This window comes from Delphinus delphis, chromosome 8 (genome assembly GCF_949987515.2).
Source record: "Delphinus delphis chromosome 8, mDelDel1.2, whole genome shotgun sequence".
NCBI lineage: Eukaryota > Metazoa > Chordata > Mammalia > Artiodactyla > Delphinidae > Delphinus > Delphinus delphis.
This window is the reverse complement of record NC_082690.1, coordinates 64,663,012-64,686,995: the sequence shown is the minus strand read 5'-3', so window position 1 is coordinate 64,686,995 and position 23,984 is coordinate 64,663,012. Positions and strand designations below refer to the sequence as shown.

Sequence of the window (23,984 nt, the reverse complement as noted above, 5' to 3'; positions counted from 1 at the left end):
CAGGCAGACTCTTAACCACTGCGCCACCACGGAAGCCCCTCTTCGTCATTTTTTACGGTTGAAAATCTATTCAACATATTTATTGAATGCCCTCTTAGGTGTTGGCACTGTCATCTCCTGGGGGATACAATGGTGGACAAAAAGACAAGGCCCCTTACCTTAATGGAGCTTACATTCTAGAGGTGGAGGCAGACAATAAACAAGTAAAATAATCCAAATAATTATTGCTTTTAATAACGACCATGAAGGAATTAAATGGGAAGCTACCTCTTAGAGTGGTCACTGAAGGTGTTAATATAAGTAGGCAGAGGATGTGTACATAAAACAGTTCCACTGAATGGTTCTCCCATCATTTACCTAACCATTCTTTGGTGTTGGGTTTTTAGATTGCTTCCCCATTTACTATTATACTAAGAAATAATCCCATTAGGAATAACTCCCTCTGCATGTTTATTCCCACAGAATAGCTTCTTAGAAATTTAATTACTGGATAGGAACAATCAGTATTTTTATACACATTACCAAGTTACTTAAGAGGGAATTCCAATACATTCACCAGTGAGTAAGCTGAATACCGCTCTGAGAGGTAGGAGTGGAAAAAGTAAACGCCAAAAAAGGTACGTTTGGGATCTGAGAAAGGAAAAGATAAATATGCTGACCTGGATTTACAAATGAGGGGTGGCAGGGCGATGACGTGGGAAAGCATTGGCTTGGGAACAAGAAAACTGGATTCTAAACCGATTTCTGCCACCCTGTGACCTTCACAGATTACGGGCTCCTTGAGCCTTAGTTTCCTGAATCTCGGTGGATTCGGCTCAGGCTTTATGTTTTCCAACATCTTCAGAGCAAGCATTGTCTAGCCCCTCCAGATTCGAGACAGATTCTCGAATTGGTAGAGAAGGGAGTCAGCTGACTCAGCATCCACCACGAAACTCCAACTAATCATTCCCGGGCACTTCCGGTCGCCAGGACAAAGGCATTACAGTCTCTGAGATCGCACTTCCGGATAATTAGAGCTGCGCGTTGGATGCCTGCGTCTCTGAGTCACACCCGCTGACTCCGGTACCGTGACTGCGCATGCTCCGCGCAGTCATGGAGCGGGGCGGGGCAGCAAGTGGGGCGGAAGGGGACCTTGACTAGTCTCGCGGTTACTGGGCGGGCGCGAGCGCGCTATCCTCGGGGGCGGTGCGGGGCGGAGCCTAGTCCGAGTAGGCGCTGCGGGTCCGGGCTTAGTGTTACTGTGCTTGCGGGCCTGAGGTCGTCTCAGGTGAGGTCGTCGTCCCGGAAGTGGCTGTGGCTGTGGCCCCTGGGTGTTGTAAAGAGCCTGCCGCGTAGTTGTTGTTAAGGGGCCGCGGCATCACCCCGCTTCCTCCACCTTCCCTGCAGCAGCCATGACGAAAGGCAGAGTTGTCGAAAGGTCGCAGACGGGGTCACTCCATGCGACCCCTCCGGGGGACAAGGCAGCGGGGCCGCGGGGTCCCTCGGCGCCAGGCAGCGGAAACCACCTGAAGGGTGAGCTCTTCTGGGAGCCAGAGCTGCGGCTGGCCCAGCGGCGGGAGTGTGCCGGGAGGGGCTTCGGAGGAGAAAGGACCCCAGCGGGTTCAGGGGATTTGCGGGTGGAAAGGGGGCCTGTTGGCATCTAGTGGCGGGAGCAGAGTCGGGGACCTAGGCAACGGCCTACCACAAGGCCGGACACCTAGTGGGTTCGTAAATGCTTTTTCAGTTGAGTTCAATTAGAAGAAGGAATGACACTGGCTGGTTGACGCTCAGGGAGATTGTAAGATTGATAATATTGAAGTTAGGCAGAACTGGAAGGAACATTAGCATTCGTTGATTTATTTTTACAGATGAGAAAACTGAGGTCCAGAGTGGATATATAACTTGCACAAAGTCAGAAAGCCAGATTAGTGAAGTATTGGCTAAAAGCAAGGATTTAACTACATCCAGGTGCCGCTTCGAGGTAGCAAGAACACTTGGGTTTGCGTCCCTGCTCTACCACTTACGACTTTGGACTTGTTACCCTTCAAAAGCTCAGTATCTGAACTGTACATTGGGGATGGTGATAATATTAATAATAGTAATATCTATTTAAGATTGATGCGTGGATTAAACAAAATAATTCACATAAAGGATTTAGTGTAATGTTTGGCTTATGTGAAGTGAAGGCTGAATAAATGTTAGCAATTACTATTATAGCTAAGATCTCTTATTCTCAAGCTTTTTTCCCACTACGCCATCCTGGCATTTCTCAAGGCCTCAAATATTATTTTAAGAAAAAAGTGTACCCAGAAACTAAATACTTTGATTTCATCTGGGCGTAGAGTTTTCATTGCTTTTCAGCAGTTGAAGTGATTTAAGCTCCTAAATGCTTTCAAAGCCCATAAACTTGGAGAAATCCTAACAAATGCCCATTAAGTTGTCTGCATCTTACTCACACTGATGTGTTCCACCACCAGTGATGGGTAAAGAGAGGGTCTTTTAAGAGTGTCTAGCGACATTGTAACTATAGTCATCAGTAAAGTATTATACACTTTAAAAATATATTTATATATGGATATAATATGTTTAACATTCAGCTGAAATTTTTTTTTTTTTTTTTTTGGCCATGCAGTGTGGCTCTTAGTTCCCTGACCAGGGATCGAACCCGGGTCCTGGTAGTGAAAGTGCCGAGTCCTTAACCACCGTACCGCCAGGGAATTCCCATCAGCTGAAATTTTTTGAATCAAATTTAAAACATGAAAAATTTAGAAAACGTCTTGCAGAAAATGGTATTTTATTTTCAAATAATTTAAAATGTCTCCAGTCTAATTTGGGTCTTTCAGCTTTATATATTTGGATATTTTTACACCTTATAGACAATAGAGCCAAATAACTTCAAAAACCAGAAATGAAGTGTTGTCAAAGTATAAATCCACTCTAAATGATAGTAACCTTGTTTTGATGATGCTGCAACTGAGAATGACAGTAATCTAAGGGCTTCCTGAAAAAGTATTTTCCAGATAGGAAAATACTTAGGAAGTATTTTCCATGGTGTCCAGATAGGACATCCCTAAAGATTGTCATTCGGTTTGGGATAGCAGTCAGTTATTTTATTATTATTATTATTATTATTTTAACCTTAAGCTGTTCAGAAAATAAGACCTTGAAACTGCCAAAGTGCTTTTACAATTGTTTCTTGTATTTTAACATTTGAACAACACATTCAACAAAGTTATTTTTGTGATGCTGTCAAATGACTTCTGTGGACTACAGATCTATAGGAAGACAGAGGGAAGAGATGTGAAGGCACGCCTTCATAGAGAAGTAGGGTTTGGGTTAGTAGAGAGAACAGAAAAGGATTCTGGGTGGGGGAAACATTAGGCTTGAAGGTTAGTTAGTGTGAACCTTTTGTGTGTGTCTATAAAGAGATAAACTTGTCAGTAGTAGAGGATTTCTTTTTTTTTTAATTTTTATTTATTCAGAAAAGGAAAGGTTTTAGAGAAAAAAATTTTTATTAACTCTTGAGAAATACATGGTAATAGAGTGTTTCTATAAATTCCATGTATTTGTATTTTTAAATAAATTTGTATTTTTATTAACTGATACATCTACATAATTTTGACAAATAGTTGTCATTGTGTGTATGCTTGAAATATTTTACACCTCACATTGCAGCGTTTGGTACATTTAGTGGATTCCTTGCCTTGACTCTAGTCCGACGTCTGAGTCTTACTGAGGACCGCTGTGATGATTTGAGCAAGGCAATAACACTGAAAGTCTAATTCTTGCATGATTAGAAAGGGTGAGAGACAAGAGGTATTACTACTTGAGAGGCTCTTGACCTACTCTGTGTGCAAGGGTACCTGGACCAGGTGTTTTATTTTCTTTTGTTGTTTGCCCTGGCTGATCTTTTTACTCGCAAATCATAGAAGTTCCCCATTTTGATTTAAGAGAACTCCTAGGACCACGTTTTCCAATATATAGGTCATACCGTTGTGAGCGGTGTGAAATGAATTTGATGGGTAATCATGAGCCATTTAAAAAAATGGAAGAGAAAATAGCAGAGTTCTTCTAAGCTAGGTACTGGCTTAGAGGAAGAAGAAGAAAGCTCTGATTACTGATAACTGGGAACTAAGACTAAAATTGGCATTTGGACATCAACCAAGGTATTAATATGATGTGTTGATGTCAGTCTCAACCCAGATATTACATATCAGGATTCTTTTGCTTGTAATCAGTAGAAAACACAATCGAAAGCTTTGCTAAAAGGAGGTTTATTGGTTCATATAACCAGAAAGTTGAGAGATTAAGTGGGATTCACTAGCTTCAGTCTGGGACCAGTGGCTCAGTGATATCATCAGGATCAGATTTCTTTCATATCTTGTTTTGCTTACCTGATATTAGCTTTACCTTAAAGTTGATTCCTCTTGAAGGTCCAGGTAAGCTAAATGCTTCCTTGATAATTTTGAGAATCTTTTTCTAAGTATTAGCAATACAAATCTAGATATTAACTCTGATTAGATTGCCTCAGATCAAAAGCTTATCCCTGAACCAATCACTGTTGTCAGAGGGTAAGAATAACCTAATTGGCTCAGACTGATTCATGTTCAACACCTAAAAAAAGGGAGTAGAAATGAGGCTAAGTCAGTTTTCCCATAGACGTGGATTTCTGTGATGGGTCACTCATGATTTTTCTCTACTTGTGCTCAACCATCTTGGTATAGGAATGAAGAAAGTGAGCTTGAAACACTGATTTTGGGTTAGATTAGCTATAAGGAAAGAGTGAGGATTCTAATCAGAGGTGCTGCTGCATACACCATGGAGTCCAGGCTGGGCATATAAGGAAGAGAAGTGAGGAGCCCAACAGAGGGAGAAAATGGAGGTGTTAAGCTCATGAAAGAATAAAGATGATCAAGGAATGGCAAGTTGGAATTTAAAATATCCAAGATAGAGCAGTCTCAGGTGGTGTAAGAACTTAGTGTACCACTGGAAGTGGGTGGCTAAAGTTGAATAGAAATGAAAGTATAAGAACTTTGAGGCTGGGTGAATCATCTAAATAGATGTATCTTTTAGGATTATGAAAAGTTTGCTTGAAGCTTGGCTTAGTCTTCGCTGAATAGGGGAAGTGCCTGAAAGTGGTTGATGATAGTGAGGCTGTGTGGGTTGAATGGTAGCAGAGATGCAGGGCATAAATATCAGAGAATGAGCTTTTATACAAGATAGGTAGTGCTCTTTCTTCTGCTGCCTGCAAACATGCTTTCTCTCTGTGTGTTTTTTTAATGGTTAATTCTTTATATTTTATAAAAAAGTTATTTTAACTGTTTAAATTTATACTTGATGATACTACCATTTTTGATTATTAATACATAATTTAAAAAATTTTAAGCTCTTGAAATAAAATTTACTTCCAAAAATGTTACAATAGATTCTTGTAACCATAAAAAACTTGTTAGAGGGAATTCCCTGGTGGTCCAGTGGTTAAAAATCTGCCTTCCAGTGCAAGGGACGTGGGTTCAATCCCTGGTCAGGGAAATAAGATCCCACGTGCCGTGGGGCAACTAAGCCCGTGTGCTGCAACTACTGAGCCCGGGCACCCTGGAGCGGGCGCAGTGCAACTACTGAGCCCATGTGCTCTGGAGCCCGCACGCTACAACTAGAGAGAAGCCCACTTGCTGCAACTAGAGAAGCTCGCGTGCCACACAAGATCCCACGTGCTGCAACAAAGAGCCTGTGTGCCACAACTAAGACCCCATGCAGCCAAATAAATTTTAAAAAAAAAGAACTCTGAAATCCTTGTTAGAGTTCCAGTAAACTGTGTCCTCAGGGGAGATGGGTCTTTTGCTTCCTCCTACCTATTAGAATGGTAGGATTCTGTAGGTCTAGAACTAGTGGACTAGATGACCAGTAAGAGTGATTCCTAAAATCTTGTAGATATAAAGATTTTGCTTTTCAAAAGATATTGATATGAAAGTTATAAGAAATAGAGAGCTACTACAGGGGCATTAAGGTTAAGTTTTGATTTTTCAGGGTAGATATATGCATATTAGAAGTTAGAGAAGAGTTGCTTGTTAGTGGGAAGAATTGGAGATATTCAGTGAATGGAGATGAGATAATTCTGAGAGCAAGATCTGCAAGGAAGTGTGTTGGCATTTGATGCAAAGATAAGGGGAAAGAGGGAAGTGGAGATAATTTCATAAACAGATCTTGAGGTAGAGATTGGGAAGCTCTCTAAAGTATGGAGACAGCCTCATTGGTTGAGAATAGGGGGAAGTAGAATTAAAGGCTTGAAGACTTGAAATAGCCCTTTTGGAAGGTACTGTAAAAGGATTATAGTTTGCCAGTGATAACCTTAATTGACGATAGAAAAGCAGGAAGCATATGAACTTGTAAGCCAGGAGAGCACAATGATCTTTCTCTAGCTGTACCTTTGGCCTGGGAGGAGGTTGGAAAACAGATAGTGGGATAATTGAGAATGGGAATTAGTATGATGGAAGATTTGGAGGTTAATGAATGTATAAAGCACTGTTGTGGGTGGCTCTAAATGCTAAATAACTTGTGTCTAATGCAGCCAGAAGGAGGATGCACATTATAAATGTGTATGTTACACATTCAGATGTTGAATCATTAAAGCAAGGTTTATAACCTTTCTTTTTTTTTTGGCTGCACCTTGGACTTGCGGGATCTTAGTTCCCTGACCAGGGATCGAACCTGGGCCCCCAGCAATGGAAGTGTGGAGTCCTAACCACTGGACAGCCAGGGAATTCCCAAGTTTATAACTTTTATCTCTGTTCAGAACTAAATGAATTACGTGCTAGCCTCTAGATTTATTAGAACTATACTAAAAAAGAATTGTGGAATCATAATAGGGAACACTCCCTATTTCCAAGTTTGTGTGAAAGAATGGAGAGCTTCAAAATTGACTCACTTAGTTTTATTGCATTATTAGCTGTTTTCTTGTGTTTACATTATGCTGAGTACAATGCTTGAAAAAGTTTTCCTTTCAGAGAATGAAAAAAATAGGTATCGAGTTAAACTTGGAGGTTAATTTTGTTCAACAAATGTCTATATATTTCATCATCCAACTGTAAGGCAACAAGTAGCAATCAGAGAGATGTGTACTCAAGGAAGGCTTAGGGTGGTGTTCTGTAGTCCAGTTAAGTCCACACCTTTCTCTCCTCGGACTCCTTACTTAGGACTTGTGAATTAATGATGGGAAGAAAAATATTGTAGTTAAATTTTAGAGTTGCCATGCAAAATGTCTTGTTTAATTTTTAATTTAAGAGGACTGTTACCTACTGAAGTCTTTATTTAAAATTTTTTTTTATTGGAGTATTATTGCCTTACAATGTTGTGTTAGTTTCTGCTGTACAATGAAGTGAATCAGCTATATGTATACATATATCCCCTCCCTCTTGGACCCCCCCACTTCCCACCCATCTAGGTCATCACAGAGCACCTCGCTGAGCTCCCTGTGCTTTATAGCAGGTTCCCACTAGCTATCTATTTTACAGATGGTAGTGTATTTATGTCAGACCTAATCTCCCAGTTCATCCCACCCTCCCCTTCCCTGCCTGTGTCCACACGTCTGTTCTCTATGTCTGCATTTCTATTCCCATCCTGCAAATAGGTTCATCTGTACCGTTTTTCTAGATTCCACATATATGCGTTAATATACGATATTTGTTTTTCTCTTTCTGACTTACTTCACTCTGTATGACAGACTCTAGGTCCATCCACATCTCTACAAAGACCCAATTTCATTTCTTTTTATGGCTGAGTAATATTCCATTATATATATGTACCACATCTTCTTTATCCATTCATCTGTTGATGGACATTTAGGTTGTTTCCATGTCCTGGCTATTGTAAATAGTGCTGCAGTGAACATTGGGGTGCATGTAACTTCTTGAATTATGGTTTTCTCAGGGTATATGCCCAGTAATGGGATTGCTGGGTCATATGGTAGTTCTATTTTTAGTTTTTTAAGGAACCTCCGTACTGTTTTCCATAGTGGCTGTATCAATTTACATTCCCACTAACAGTGTAGGAGGGTTCCCTTTTCTCCACACCTCTCCACCATTTACTGTTTGTAGATTTTTTGATGATAGCCATTCTGACTGGTGTGAGGCGATAACCTCATTGTAGTTTGATTTGCATTTCTCTAATAATTAGTGATGTTGAGCACCTTTTCATGTTGCCTCTTGGCCATCTGTATGTCTTTGGTGAAATGTCTATTTAGGTTTTTTGCCCATTTTTGGATTGGGTTGTTTGTTTTTTTGATATTGAGCTGCATGAGCTGTTTGTATATTTTGGGATTAATCCTTTGTTGATTCATTTGCAAATATTTTCTCCTATTCTGAGGGTTGTCTTTTCATCTTGCTTATGGTTTCCTTTGCTGTGCAAACGCTTTTAACTTTAATTAGGTCCCACTTGCTTATTTTTGCTTTTATTTTCACTACTCTAGGAGGTGGATCATAGAAGATCTTGCTGTGATTTATGTCGAAGAGTGGTTTTCCTCTAAGAGTTTTATAATGTACAGTCCTACATTTAGGTCTTTCATCCATTTTGAGTTTACTTTTGTGTATGGTGTTAGGTAGTGTTCTAATTTCATTCTTTTACATGTAGTTGTCCAGTTTTCCCCGCACCACTTATTGAAGAGGCTGCCTTTTCTCCAGTTTATATTGTTGCCTCCTTTATCAAAGATAAGGTGATCATATGTGCGTGGATTTATCTCTGGGCTTTCTATCCTGTTCCATTGATCTACATTTCTGTTTTTTTGTGCCAGTACCATACTTTCTTGATTACTGAAGCTTTGTAGTAGAGTCTGAAGTTGAGGAGCCTGATTCTTCCAGCTCCATTTTTCTTTCTCAAGATTGCGTTGGCTATTTGGGGTCTTTTGTGTTTCCATACAAATTGTAAAATTTTTTGTTCTAATTCAGTGAAAAATGCCTTTGATAGGGATTGCATTGAACCTATAGCCTGCTTTGGGTAGTATATTCATTTTCAAAGTATTGATTCTAACAATCCAGGAGCATGGTATATCTCTCCATCTGTTTGTGTCATCTTTGATTTTTTTCATCAGTGTTTTATAGTTTTCTGAGTACAGGTCTTTTGCTTCCTTAGGTAGGTTTATTCCTAGGTATTTTATTGTTTTTGTTGCAGTGGTGAATGGGATTGTTTCCTTAATTTCTCATTCTGATCTTTCGTTGTTAGTGTATAGGAGTGCCAGAGATTTCTGTGTGTTAATTTTGTATCCTGCAACCTTACCAAATTAATTGATTAGTTCTAGTAGTTTTCTGGTGGCATCTTTAGGATTTTCTATGTATAGTACCATGTCATCTGCAAACAGTGATGGTTTTACTTCTTCTTTTCCAACTTGTATTCCTTTTATTTCTTTTTCCTCCTCTGATTGTTCTAGCTAGGACTTCCAATACTATGTTGAGTAGTAGTGGTGAGAGTGGACATCCTTGTCTTGTTCCTGATCTTAGAGGAAATACTTTCAGTTTTTCACCATTGAGAATGATGTTTGCTGTGGGTTTGTTGTATATGGCCTTTATTATGTTGAGGTAGGTTCCCTGTATGCCCACTTTCTGGAGAGTTTTTATCATAAATGGGTGTTGAATTTTGTCAGAAGTTTTTCCTGCATCTATTGAGATGATCATATGGTTTTTATTCTTTAATTTGTTAATATGGTGTATCACATTGATTTGCATATATTGAAGAATCCTTGCATCCCTGGGATAAATCCCACTTAATCATGGTGTATGATCTTTTTAATGTGTTGTTGGATTCTGTTTGCTAGTATTTTGTTGAGCATTTTTGCGTCTATTTTCATCAGTGATATTGGCCTGTACTTTTCTTTTTTTGTGATATCTTTGCCTGCTTTTGGTACCAGGGTGATGGTGGCCTTGTTGAATGAGTTTGGGAATGTTCCTTCCTCTGCAATTTTTTGGAAGAGTTTGAGAAGGATAGGTGTTAGCTCTTCTCTAAATGTTTGATAGAATTCGCCTGTGGAGTCATGTGGTCCTGGACTTTTGTTTGTTGGAAGATTTGTAATTACAGTTTCAATTTCATTACTTGTGATAGGTCTGTTTATATTTTCTAATTCTTCCTGGTTCAGTCTTGGAAAGTTGTACCTTTCCAAGAATTTGTCCATTTCTTCCAGGTTGTCCATTTTATTGGCATAGAGTTGCTTGTAGTAGTCTCTTATGATCCTTTGTATTTCTGCGGTGTCAATTGTAATTTCTCCTTTTTCATTTCTAATTTTTTTAATTTTTATTTTTTAAAAAATTATTTATTGGGCTTCCCTGGTGGCGCAGTGGTAGAGAGTCGGCCTGGCGATGCAGGGGACATGGGTTCGTGCCCCGGTCCGGGAAGATCCCACATGCCGCAGAGCGGCTGGGCCCGTGAGCCATGGCCGCTGAGCCGGCGTGTCCGGAGCCTGTGCTCCGCGACGGGAGAGGCTACAGCGGTGAGAGGCCAGCGTACCAAAAAAAAAAAAAAAAAAAATTTATTTATTTATTTATGTCAGGTCTTAGTTGTGGCGTACAGGATCTTTGTTGCAGCATGCAGGATCTTTTGTTGCAGCCTGCAGGCTCTTTGTTGTGGCGTGTGGGCTTCTCTAGGTGCGGCACATGGGCTTCTCTCTTTTCGCAGCACGTGGGGTCTCTAGTTGTGGTGTGCGGACTCAGTAGTTGCAGCACGTGGGCTTAGTTGCCCCTCAGCATGTGGGATCTTAGTTCCTTGACCAGGGATCGAACCCTGCATTGGAAGGCAGATTCTTAACAACTGCACCACCAGGGAAGTCCCTCATTTCAATTTTATTGATTTGAGTCCCCTCTCTTTTTTCTTGGTAAGTCTGGCTAAAGGTTTATCAATTTTGTTCACCTTCTCAAAGAACTAACTTAGTTTTATTCATCATTGCTAATGTTTTCTTCATTTCTATTTCATTTATTTCTGCTCTGATCTTTATGATTTCTTTCCTTCTACTAACTTTGGGTTTTCTTTGTTCTTCTTTTTCTAGTTGCTTTAGGTGTGAGGTTAGATTGTTTGAGATTTTTCTTGTTTCTTGAGGTGAGATTGAATTGCTATAAACTACCCTCTTAGACTGCTTTTGCTGCATCCCATAGGTTTGGGTTGTTATGTTTTTGTTGTCATTCGTTTCTGTGTGTTTTTTAATTTCCTCTTTGCTTTCTTCAGTGATCTCTTGGTTATTTAGCAGCGCACTGTTTAGCCTCCATGTATTTGTGTTTTTTACAGTTTTTTTCCCTGTAATTGATTTCTAATCTCATAGCGTTGTAGTCAGAAAAGATGTTTGATATGATTTCAATTTTCTTCAATTTTCCGAGGCTTGATTTGTGACCCAAGATGTGATCTATCCTGGAGAATGTTCCATGTGCACTTGAGAAGAAAGTGTTTTCAACTGCCTTCAGGTGGAATATCCTATAAATATCAATTAAATCTATCTGGTCTGTTGTGTCATTTAAAGCTTGTGTTTCCTTACTTATTTTCTGTCTGGATGATCTGTCCATTGGTGTAAGTGAGGTGTTAAAGTCCCCCACTATTATTGTGTTACTGTCGATTCCCCCTTTTATGGCTGTTAGCATTTGCCTTGTGTATTGAGGTGCTCCTATGTTGGGTGCATAAATATTTATAATTGTTATATCTTCTTCTTGGATTGATCCCTTGATCCTTATGTAGTGTCCTTTCTTATCCCTTGTAACAGTCTTTATTTTAAAATCTATTTTATCTGATATGAGTAATGCTACTCCAGCTTTCTTTTGATTTCAGTTTGCATGGAATATCTTTTTCCATTCCCTCACTTTCAGTCTGTATGTTTCCCTAGGTCTGAAGTGGGTCTCTTGTAGACAGCATATATATGGGCCTTGTTTTTGTATCCATTCAGCTAGTCTGTGTCTTTTGGTTGGAGCATTTAATCCATTTACATTCAAGGTAGTTACCAATATGCATGTTCCTGTTACAATTTTGTAACTGTTTTGGGTTTGTTTCTGTGGGTCTTTTTCTTTCCTTGTGTTTCCGCCTAGAGACGTTCCTTTAGCATTTGTTGTAGAGATGGTTTGGTGGTGCTGAATTCTCTTAACGTTTACTTGTCTGTGAAGCCTTTGATTTCTCCGTTAAATCTGAATGAGATCCTTGCTGGGTACAGTAATCTTAGTTGTAGGTTTTCCCCTTTCAACATTTTAAATATATCCTGCCTCTTCCTTCTGGCCTGCAGAGTTTCTGCTGAAAAATCTGCTGATAACCTTATGGGGATTCCCTTGTATGTTATTTGTTGGTTTTCCCTTGCTGCTTTTAATATTTTTTCTTTGAATTTAATTTTTGTCAATTTGATTAATATGTGTCTTGGTGTGTTTCTCCTAGGGTTTATCCTGTATGGGACTCTCTGCGTTTCCTGGACTTGGGTGGCTATTTCCTTTCCCATGTTAGGGAAGTTTTCAACTATGATCTCTTCAAATATTTTCTCATACCCTTTCTCTTTTTCTTCATCTTCTGGGACCCCAGTAATGCCAGTGTTTGTGCGTTTAATGTTGTCCCAGAGGTCTCTGAGACTGTCCTCAATTCTTTTCATTCTTTTTTCTTTATTCTGTTCTTCAGCAATTATTTCCACCAGTCTATCTTCCAGGTCACTTATCTGTTCTTCTGCCTCAGTTATTCTGGTATTGATTCTTTCTAGTGTATTTTTCATTTAGTAACTGTGTTGTTCATCACTGCTTATTTATTGTTTAGTTCTTCTAGGTCTTTGTTAAACATTTCTTGTATTTTCTCGGTCCGTGCCTCCATTCTATTTCCGAGATTTTGGATCATCTTTACTATCATTACTCTGAATTCTTTTTCAGGTAGGTTTCATGTTTCCTCTTCATTTATTTGGTCTTGTAGGTTTTTGCCTTGTTCCTTCGTTTGTAACATATTTTTTTGTCGTCTCATTATTTTTGATGGTTGGGGCTGTGTTCCTGTCTTACTGGTTGTTTGACCTGAGATTTCCAGCACTGGAGTTTGCAGGCAGCTGGGTAGAGCTGGCTCTTGGTGCGGGGATGAGGACCTCTGCGAGACCTCACTCTGATTAACATTCCTGGGGTCTGAGGTTCTCTGTTAGGCCAGTGGTTTGGACTCGGTGCTCCCACCACAAGAGCTCAGGCCCAACCCCCAGCCTGTGAACCAAGATCCTGCAAGCCACCTGGTGTGTGGCCAAAAAAAAAAAAAAAGAATAAAGGAGCAGAACAATAACAAAGAATAAAAAATAAATAAAGTTAGAAAGATAAGAAATATACTAGATAAAATACAAATAAAAATGAAATAGCAACACAGTAAAACAGAACCATAATAGCAAAAAGAAAAAAAGAAAAAGAATAAAAGCAGGAAAAGGCCTTGGCTGTGGGGGAGGGGCAGACTTAGGCAGGGGCAGGGCCTAGGCTCAGGACTGGAAAAGCCCTGGGGGGTGGGGGGCAGGGGTTAGGCTCAGCACAGCTGGAGGGGCCCTCACAGTGGAGGCTCAGGCCTGGGGCCCCAGCAGGCTTGCTGGGACCCAAGTGGGCAGGGGCAGTACTGGCCAAGTTCCCTCTGATACTCCGAGGTTTCCTCCCTGTCCCCACTGATCCCCTTCCTGTGGGTAGGGGATCACAGTGTGCCCTCTGTGTGCCCCTCCTCAGTGCCCACCTCCCGAGCGTGGGAACCCCTCCCCTCCCCCAGCCACCCCTTGGGGCACTGGTCCCATCTCGCCTCTACTTTTCCTCTCCCCCTCCCTCTCACACCCCCAGGACCCACGCAGATGGAGGGGGCCTCGCAGATGGAGGGGGCCTCGGAGGGTGGAGGATCAGCCCTGGGACCTCAGCAGGCTCCCTGGGGCCTGAGTGGGTGGGGGAAACGCTGGCCACGTTCCTTTCCAATCCTCTGATCCCCTGACGGTCTCTCCCCATCCCCATTGATCCCCTCCCTGTGAGTGGGCCCCTACGGGCGTGGGAACCCTTCCTCTCCCCCAGGCGCCCCTCAGGGGTGCCAGTCCCCCCTGCCTCCACTTCTCCTCCCCCCTCGCTCCCTCCAATGTCCTACGCAGTCGCTCGCAGGTTCCTCCTGTTCCCTTAGGTGTCCAAAGTCCCCCACCATCACCTGGTAGGTGCCCTAGTTGTGAGGAGATGCAAACTCAGTGTTCTCCTACTCCACCATCTTGACGCCGCCCACTTGCATATGATTTTTAAGATAACACTAAGATTACCTTGTTGGAGAATGCAAACATATTCTCCCATTCTTGGAGTCACAGACAGAGCCACCCAAAACATTTGAGGTTCAACTATATCCTGAAGCCCTTGGTGTAAAGAGAAAGTGTAACATTCATCAGTTGCATTAGTGAATCTGTGGGTTCTTTCTCATGACAGTTTGAAGTAATTGCCAGATTACCTCATTTTTCTTAAGAGGCCATTCTGCCTATGCTGTTATCTCCCAATATAGATTTATAAAATTGAAAGTCAGTGATAGCATTTAGAGCAATGCCCTTTTTTCCCCTTTGGCTTATCAACAAATCAGTGCTACAAATTCTGGTGTTCTGTTTTTCTGTGCTTCTAAAATGCATATATCCCTGCAAAGAACTATGGCCAGTTAATAAACATCAAATATGGTAGTATTTAAAATTTAATGTTACAGTGTTTTGGGCAAAAGTGTGAACAGTTTCTTGGGAGGAAAACCTTTCAGGAAATTATTTACTGGCTTGGAATACTGTCTTCCTCTATATTTATCTTAATTATAATTTTTTTTTTTTTTTCAGAGAAAGCCTGTGCAGAAGCTGGGTCAGCAAGAATGTCGCTTCTTATATTGGTGTCCATTTTCTTATCTGCAGCTTTTGTTATGTTTTTGGTATATAAAAATTTTCCTCAGCTTAGTGAGTAAGTATACTGAAAGAAGTGGAAAATGTCTAGACATTTATAGAGATGAACGTGCATTGAAAGTTCAACTAATTTAAGGAACAGAACTGGCATAATAATTGTATGTCAGCTCTCATGGCTTGTAGCAAGTTCATATTGACACTGTAATTTAAATACTTCTTTCCAAATATGTCTCTTGATTTTCTATGCAAGGTTCTCCTAGTGCTGCTCCTCTAATTAAGGCATCTTTCTAATGGCTATGTTGAAAAACATAGCCACATTAATAAATTTATTGCATATTATTTTTTAGTGTTAGTAGTGACCAAGTAAATTTATATTGCAGTCCATAATAGATATTGACCTGCAGTTTGAGAAATACTGATGCTCTTTTTCTCTGCTTTATCCCTTTTTCCATCCCTGTTTTCTCCCTTCCTACTTTTCCGTGTCACCATTTTTTGTCTGCCTCTATTCATCCATTTACTTCCGCACCACATCTCTATCTCCTAGCTCTTTTTCTCTTCCCTGTTTTATAGAAATGACATGGTTTGAATAGGTACTTTTCACTGTCAAATGCACTTTGTAGAAAAACTTGTCTATCTAGTATACAGCCACAATTCCATAACAAAAACCTTGGGAGTGAAACGTATTTCAGAATTTAGAACTTTTCTATTTTGGAAAGATAACATGGAATAAATACTGTATATTATGTAGTATCTCCAGCAGGATCTGGGGTAGCACCCCATAATCAAATACATTAATATTTTTACAGTGAAACCTGTATTATAGAAGACTATGAAAAACTGTATATAAGTGTGGGTCAATTTTTGCTGACAGATAACAAAGAACTTTTGGTTTTCAGAGCTTTTTGAATTTTAGGGAAAAGATTATAGACCTGAAACATAGTTTATGAGGATTAAATATCCCTGGGTTATTCAACCACAATAACAACACCCTTGGGTAATCATAGATTACATCAGAGACTACTAAAATGTAGTTAGACTTTCAACCAGGGCCAGCTTGGTGTGGTGATGGATAACTGTGAAATGTGATTTCAGGGTATAAGGAAGTTCCTGTTTCCTCTAAATTTCTTTCATTAACACTTTCTTATGCTTGAAATTTTATAGTTAAACTTATCTTTATTTTAATACTTTGATTTCTTACGTGAATGTAAATGCCTTTGGGAGGATAGCATGTTATATTGTTATGTTAATATTAGTATCATTGAATTTTAGATCTTTTCTCTTTTTAATCAAAGGAGTAGGAAATAAAGAGCTGACTGAAAGAGGGAAAGAATATAGAGTGTAGATTAAGGTTGTTTTGGATCCCAGTCTGCTCTAAGAAATATAACACTTTCGTATAATAATATGCTGTTATAAATCTTCTATATTCTGCCTATTTCTTTCGGTGTGTGTATGTGTGTGAGATGCATGCACACGCCTATAAAGAGCTTTTTTAAGCTTTTAAATTTATAAATGAGAAAACCCATTTTAGTTTACCTGCTATTTTTATAGCACTTAAACAACATTCTATCATTGATTTGCAAGGTTAGTTAAATTTCATCATGTAAACAAATGGGTACAATAAATGGGTACAATATACATTAAACACAAAGATGATTATTTGGGGCTTTTATAAACAGAACATTCAGTTCCAAACAAGGCACCAAATATAAAGTAAAATTAATAGAAAGTGACAAGTGTTTTAAGTTTTTTTTTTTTTGTTTTAAGTTTTTATCTGAACTTTCAGCTGGGATATTCAAGAAAAGATGTGAACTATAAATTCATTGAAGTTTTTACTTAATTTCAGTTATAATTGATTATTGACTTCAGTTTATCATGAGGATTACCCAAAATGATGTTCAGTATGTTTTAAATATGCTAACATCAGTGGTTCATTTCTTAATTCAAAATTTACTCCAGTGTTTGAGCAAATGCTTTTTTAACCTTTAGTTTGGGTCATCCTGAATTTTCAAATGGATTACATATCTCATGAAATTATATTAAAACATTAAAAAACAAATAATTTATAGACTTTGAACTTAAATTTTGTGAATTTATGCTTAGCATATTACAGATCAAGGCATCAAAGCATTTTGGATAGAACTTCATGTTTTGAACTTGACTTTGATATGAATTATCTTGGCAAATTTCTATTTAAAATTTTTTTTCACTTTATTTCTTTAGAGAAGAAAGAATGAATATGAAGGTTCCCAGAGATATGGATGATGCCAAGGCTCTAGGAAAAGTTTTATCCAAATATAAGGACACCTTTTATGTTCAAGTACTTGTAGCTTATTTTGCTACATATATTTTGTATCCTTTTAACTGAAAAATGTTTTCTAGTTTTGTTTAAGAAAAAGGTTTTAAAAGATCTGCTGCTCAGTTATACGTAACTATTTTTCCTTTTAAAAATTTTTAATGCAGTATAACCTTAAATAAAATATTGAAAAATGAGAATGAAAAAATTCTCACTTTAATCCTTTCTCTTCAAGTCAGTTGTCATTTCTGAATATTTATTACCAGTTTTTCTATTTTCTGCTTATTTCAATTATAAACTTTTTTTCTTTCCTTTGTATTATTCAAGATAATCATTTTATTTAGGATTATTTTATTAGTTAATTGATTGTCTTAATTTAAATAATAATTTTGAATTAATAATCACCATACCATAAATTTTAAAAAATTCCCTTAGGTTTGAAGATATAATTTGTATTTAATTTTTGCTTTTCTAGATGTTGTGTTATGAATCATTTGCTCATGATTTTTTTCTTTCATTTGATGGTTTTCTTGGTAAAAAATCCTATGAGAGTAACTAGTCATGTAAAGGATATGAATTTTTCTTTTTACAGTTCTTAGTATGTATTTCTTTGTTTTATATAGAAATATATGTTGTATTTTAACTAGGCAGGAAAATTGCTTTATTCTTTCTACATATTTTCAAACTGCCTATGCAACTGGTGATTAGCCTTCCAATTTGTGGATGTTAATTTCTAATTTTTGTATCTTTTATTCTAATCCAACGTATTTTCCAAATCTTCTCGGTTAATGAAAGACATTAACTCTTTTTTTTTTTAAACATCTTTATTGGAGTATAATTGCTTTACAATGTTGTGTTAGTTTCTGCTGTATAACAAAGTGAATCAGCTATATGTATACAGATATCCCCATATCCTCCCTCTTGTGTCTCCTTCTCACCCTCCCTATCCCACCCCTCTAGGTGGTCACAAAGCATGGAGCTGATCTCCCTGTGCTATGCAGCTGCTTCCCACTAGCTATCTGTTTTACATTTGGTAGTGTATATATGTCAATGCCACTCTCTCACTTCGTCCCAGCTTAACCTTCCCCTTCCCTGTGTCCTCAAGTCCATTCTCTACGTCTGCATCTTTTTAATTTATTTAATTAATTAATTTATTTATGGCTGTGTTGGGTCTTCATTGCTATGCACAGGCTTTTTCTAGTTATGGCGAGTGGGGGCTGCTTTTCCTTGTGGTGTGCAGGTTTCTTATTGCAGTGGCTTCTCTTGTGGAGCACGGGCTCTAGGTATGCGGGCTTCAGTAGTTGTGGCATGTGGGCTCAGTAGTTGTAGCTCGCGGGCTGTAGAGCGCAGGCTCAGTAGTTGTGGTGCACGGGCTTAGTTGCCCCACAGCATGTGGGATCTTCCCAGACCAGGGCTTAAACCAGTGTCGCCTGCATTGGCAGGCGGATTCTTAACCACTGCACCACCAGGGAAGTCTCTGCATCTGCATCTTTATTTCTGTCCTGCCCCTAGGTTCATCAGAACATTCTTTTTTTTAAGATTCCATATATATATATGTGTTTGCATACGGTATTTGTTTTTCTCTTTCTGACTTACTTCACTCTGTATGATAAACTCTAGGTCCATCCACCTCACTACAAATAACTCAATTTCATTTCTTTTTATGGCTGAGTAATATTCCATTGTATATATGTGCCACATCTTCTTTATCCATTCATCTGTTGATGAACTCTTAGGTTGCTTCCATGTCCTGACTATTGTAAATAGTGCTGCAGTGAACATTGTGGTACATGACTCTTCTTGAATTATGGTTTTCTCAGGGTATATGCCCAGTAGTGGGATTGCTGGGTCGTATGGTAGTTCTATTTTTAGTTTTTTAAGGAACCTCTCTTCTGTTCTCCATAGTGGTTGTATCAATTTACATTCCCACCAACAGTGCAAGAGGGTTCCCTTTTCTCTACACCCTCTCCAGCATTTATTGTTTGTAGATTTTTTGATGATGGCCATTCTAACTGGTGTGAGGTTATACCTCATTGTAGTTTTGATTTGCCTCTCTCTAATAATTAGTGATGTTGAACATCCTTTCATGTGTTTGTTGGCAATCTGTATATCTTCTTTGGAGAAATGTTGACATTAACTCTTGATGTTGTAAAGGTAATCATTTTCCTTTTCCAAATCAGCTTTCTAAAAGGCATATTAATTATTTTGTTAATTCTCTCAAAATATTTCTGTTCTTGCTTCCTCTCTTATTTCCTGAATTTCTTTTGGTTTGTTGGACTTTTCAGCTAAAATTTTTTTCTCATAAAATTCAATAGCATTTTATTTTCTTGGATTTTTATTGGATTAGATATTATGTATTTAACATATAGATATTCCTGTATTTACCTCCTTATGCAGATGTTTTGAGTGTATACTTAAAACACATTGGACCAGTTATTCCTGGCATAAACAACTTAGTGACAAGTACGGTTATAATAGCTTTTGCTGCTAATACAAACATTACTCCTTTACCCAACTGGTGAAGATAACATTTATATTTAGGTAGTGTGCTATGTGTGGGCACTTTGTCATTATCCTCCCTATTTATTAGAAAAATTCAAATTTGGGGGTAATTTGAAGAATGATTATTATGCACCTGTCTTTCCACAGTTCTTTGGAACAGTTATTTGTAAAGTAATTTAATTATATACTGACTGTTCTAAGAAATTCCCACCTGCTGCCTTTTCCTACTTCCCATTTCATCACTTATCTGTAAAAACCAAAGTGTTAGGCTTGTAGGTTATTTTGCATTTATAAACTTTAACCATAAAAAATATTTTCCCCAGGGCTTCCCTGGTGGCGCAGTGGTTGGGAGTCCGCCTGCCGATGCAGGGGACAAGGGTTCGTGCCCCGGTCCGGGAGGATCCCACATGCCGCAGAGCGGCTGGGCCCGTGAGCCATGGCCGCTGAGCCTGTGCGTCCAGAGCCTGTGCGTCCGGAGCCTGTGCTCCGCAGTGGGAGGGGTCGCAGCAGTGAGAGGCCTGCGTACCATAAAAAAAAAAAATTTTCCCCAAATAAGAAACATTTGGTTCAGCCCTTTCATTTGTCTTTTGTAAGGTTTTTGTGAACATTTTGTGAATGAGGCATATAGTTTCTATTTACTTTGGAAAGTCATCTTTTTCTGCCCCATTTTGCCCCCTAGCTTTGGAAGGATTCATAGCTGAGGAATAAAGGGGATACCCATCCACAGGGCCAGAGAGCCAGTTAGCATAAGTGAATCTAGACCATCTATGGCAGAATAAATGTTGTAGCCTAGTTGTCTTAATATCCATATGTAAATTAGTAGAAAAAAAGAAAGTCACTTGTAGAAAGTGAATTAAAAGTATAGGAATAGGGACTTCCCTGGTGGTGCAGTGGTTAAGACTCCACGCTCCCAGTGCAGGAGGCCCGGGATTGATTCCTGGTCGGGGGACTGGCTCCCACATGCATGCAACAACTAAGACCCAGCACAACCAAATAAATTAATTAAATAAATTTTTTTTTTAAAAAAGGATAGGAATAGGTTTATTATTATAAAATACATTTGGTTTAAATTTTTCAATTTTAAATGAATCATTGGTTAATATTGTCAATTCAGCAGGTTTTATTGCATATGGTTACTATTTGCTTAATAATTAAGGTATTGTAGTGATTCTGCATTGTTTTAGATTTTTAAAAAATTAATTTATTATTTATTTTTGGCTGCATTGGGTCTTTGTTGCTTTGCACGTCTTTCTCTAGTTGCGGCAAGCGGGGGCTACTCTTCATTGCTGTGGCTTCTCTTGTTGTGGAGCTTGGGCTTTAGGCATGTGGGCTTCAGTAATTGTGGCACGTGGGCTCAGTAGTTGTGGCTTGTGGGCTCTAGAGTGCAGGCTCAGTAGTTGTGGCGCACCGGCTTAGTTGCTCCATGGCATGTGGGATCTTCCCGGACTAGGGATCGAACCTGTGTCACCTGCATTGGCAGGTGGATTCTTAACCACTGCACTACCAGGGAAGCCCCTGTTTTAGATTTTTTATAGGATAATTTGTTAAGTCTATATATTTTCTTATAATTTTCTGTTTATTTTACACTCTGGAATCTTAAGCTCTGAGTGTTAAAAAGGTACTTTTTAAACTCAGTGAACAAAAGAGAAGACTTATCTTTGGGCGTATAGTAAGTACAGCGCTCATTAATAGAAGTATAATGTGAGCTACATGCAGCTTAAAAATTTTCTAGTTAGCGCATTAAGGAAAGTAAGAATAAATTAATTTTAATTAATTTTAATATATTTTACTTGAACTGAAATGTCAAAGATATCATTTCAAGATGAAACCACATAAAAATTATTACTATTTCACATTCTTTTTTTTGTACCAACTCTTTAAAATGTGTATATTTCACACTCATAGCACATCTCAGTTCAGACCTGGCACATTTTAGTGTCTCTTCCCCACAGCCACATGTAGCTAGTAGCCATTGTATTCAGCAGTGCAGTACTAGTACTTTCACTGGTAATACCTATTTCAAACTCTTGTATGTTAATTACTTTTTACATTATAATTACTTATTTTAACTTTAGCTTTCATCCATTTAACCAGAAAGTACTAATTATATGCTAAGTACAATCTAGTGTTTTAAGCATTCAAACCCAAAACAACTGTTTCCATCTGGAATAATGGGAATTATGGGTAGAGATACGGTATAGTCATTCTAGACAAAGCAAGTCTAGATCAGAGCTTATAAGCACAGGGCATGGTTAGGAAGTGATCAGTAGTCCAGTTTTGTTGGTGTATAGGATGTGAGAAGGGGAGGATTTGAGAAATAAGTTTAGGAAGGTAGGCTAGACATTGCACTCAGATTGTAGAGAAGTTTGAGTTCAGGCTAAGGAATATAGAATATTGATTTGGTATTGGATAGTCGTTGAGGACTTTTGAGCTGTGGATGACAAAAGAAAGGATATTTTTAAAAACGAATAAAAATGTTTACCTATGGAGAGAGATGAAACAGGGATGGAAGTGAAACTTCTCTAAGTGTATTTTATTGTATAGATTTGACTTTAGAACCAAGTAAATATTTCACGTAATTATAAAACCAATTAAATCAAATTGAAAAAAGAAACAGAAATGTTAAAAATCTAAAGTAACCTCACACCCGTTAGTAGGATGGCTACTAATCAAAAAGAAAAAAAAAACCAGAAAGTAACAAGTGTTGGTGAGGATATGAAGAAATTGAAATCCCTGTGCACTGTTGATGGGAGCATAAAATGGTTTGGCTGCTGTGAAAAACAATATGGCATTTCCTCAAAAAACTAAAAATAAGATTCAGCAGTCCCATTTCTGGGTGTATACCTGAAAGAATTGCAAGCAGGGTCTCAAGAGATACTTGCACACCCATGTTTATAGCAGCATTATTCACAGTAGCCAAAAGGCGGAAACAACTCAAGTGTCCTTTAATGGATGAATGAAACTAAGTGTGGTATATACATACAATGGAATATTATTCAGCCTTAAAAAGGAAGGAAATTTTGAAACATATTACAACATGGATGAACTTTAAGGACATTATGCTAAGCAAACTAAGCCTATCACAAAGATATGCTATATGATTCCACTTACATGAAGTACCTAGAGTAGCCCAATTCATAGAGACTGAGAGTAAAAGGATGGTTGTCAGGGAGTTGGGGGAGGGGGGAGGGGGGAATGTTATTTAAGGGGTATAGAGTTTCAGTTTTGCAGGATGAGAAGAGTTCTGGAGATTGCTTGCACAACAGTGTGAAAGTACTTAATGTTATTGAACCATACACTTAAAAATGGTTAAGATGGTAAATTTTATGTTATGTATATTTTAACAAAATTTAAAAAAATTAAACAATCTAAAGCAAAATGAAACAAATTTAACAATATATTGAGTTGATGGGGATTTGACTATCTAGAAGAATTATTTCAAATTGTTTCCTTGAAAAAAGTAATTTGGCTGTGTGTCCCTTCTGGGATAAATCTTAAGGACAAAAGATTTGAAAGAAATCTTAAACTATTTTCAGTTGCTATATTGTTCTGAAATTTTAAAATATGTGATATTAATGTATCTAGTATATATATATATATATATACACACATGTGTATATATATATATGTGTATATATATATACTTAATAGTATGTAAAGGAAATAGCTAATTATGTTTATGACATTAAGAACCAAGATTTTTCAGTGTTAGAGAAAAGAAATAAAAATCTATACAAAGCTGGAAAGTTAAGGTCAAATTATATCCCCATGCAGAGAGAATGGCTTTGTTAACACTATAAGGTAAATGACAGTGGAATGATACAGGTATAAGTATAACTGATTCACTTTGCTGTATAGCAGAAACTAACACAACATTGTGAATCAACTGTACGCCAATAAAAATTAATTTTAAAAAAATGACAAAAGAACATATTAAACCACCCTAAGGGATACAATAGGCAAAGTTCAAAAATTGTTAAATCCTGCAAATGACCCAGTTTCTTCAACAAGACCAAAAAAAAGAACCAAACCTGTAGTTAAGTGCTGTGGAGAGCAAATACCATGTGTGGACCTTTTTTGTCCTGATTTGAACAAACCAGCTGTCCAAAAAAAAAAAAAATTAAGACTCTTGGGAATTGTGAGCACACTCAATAGCTACTTATGATAGTTAGGAATTTTGGTTAATTAATCTCTGACAATGGTATTATAGTTGTGTTAAAAAGAAAAGAAATCCTTATCTTTTAAAGGTATTAATGTAGTAGTGCATGTAATGATATGTCTTGGATTTGCTTCAATATAATCAAAGGTAAAGGATATAGAGAAAACCAGATTGGTTGTATGTTAATTGTTGAAGCTGTATATGGGAATATAGGG

General features: G+C 38.1%; 1 protein-coding gene across 2 annotated transcripts in view; it reads left to right on the top strand.

Annotated features, from left to right (window-relative positions):
• The first annotated feature begins 1,217 nt into the window (after window positions 1-1,217).
• TMEM41B (transmembrane protein 41B) overlaps window positions 1,218-23,984 on the top strand; it is a 30,556-nt gene continuing 7,789 nt past the window's right edge. For both annotated transcript variants that reach the window (XM_060018469.1, XM_060018468.1), the window contains exons 1-3: window positions 1,218-1,512; window positions 14,756-14,873; window positions 17,036-17,164. In XM_060018469.1, the coding sequence (XP_059874452.1) occupies window positions 1,392-1,512; window positions 14,756-14,873; window positions 17,036-17,164 (368 nt within the window). In that variant the 5' untranslated portion in view covers window positions 1,218-1,391. The remainder of the gene's footprint in view (window positions 1,513-14,755; window positions 14,874-17,035; window positions 17,165-23,984) is intronic.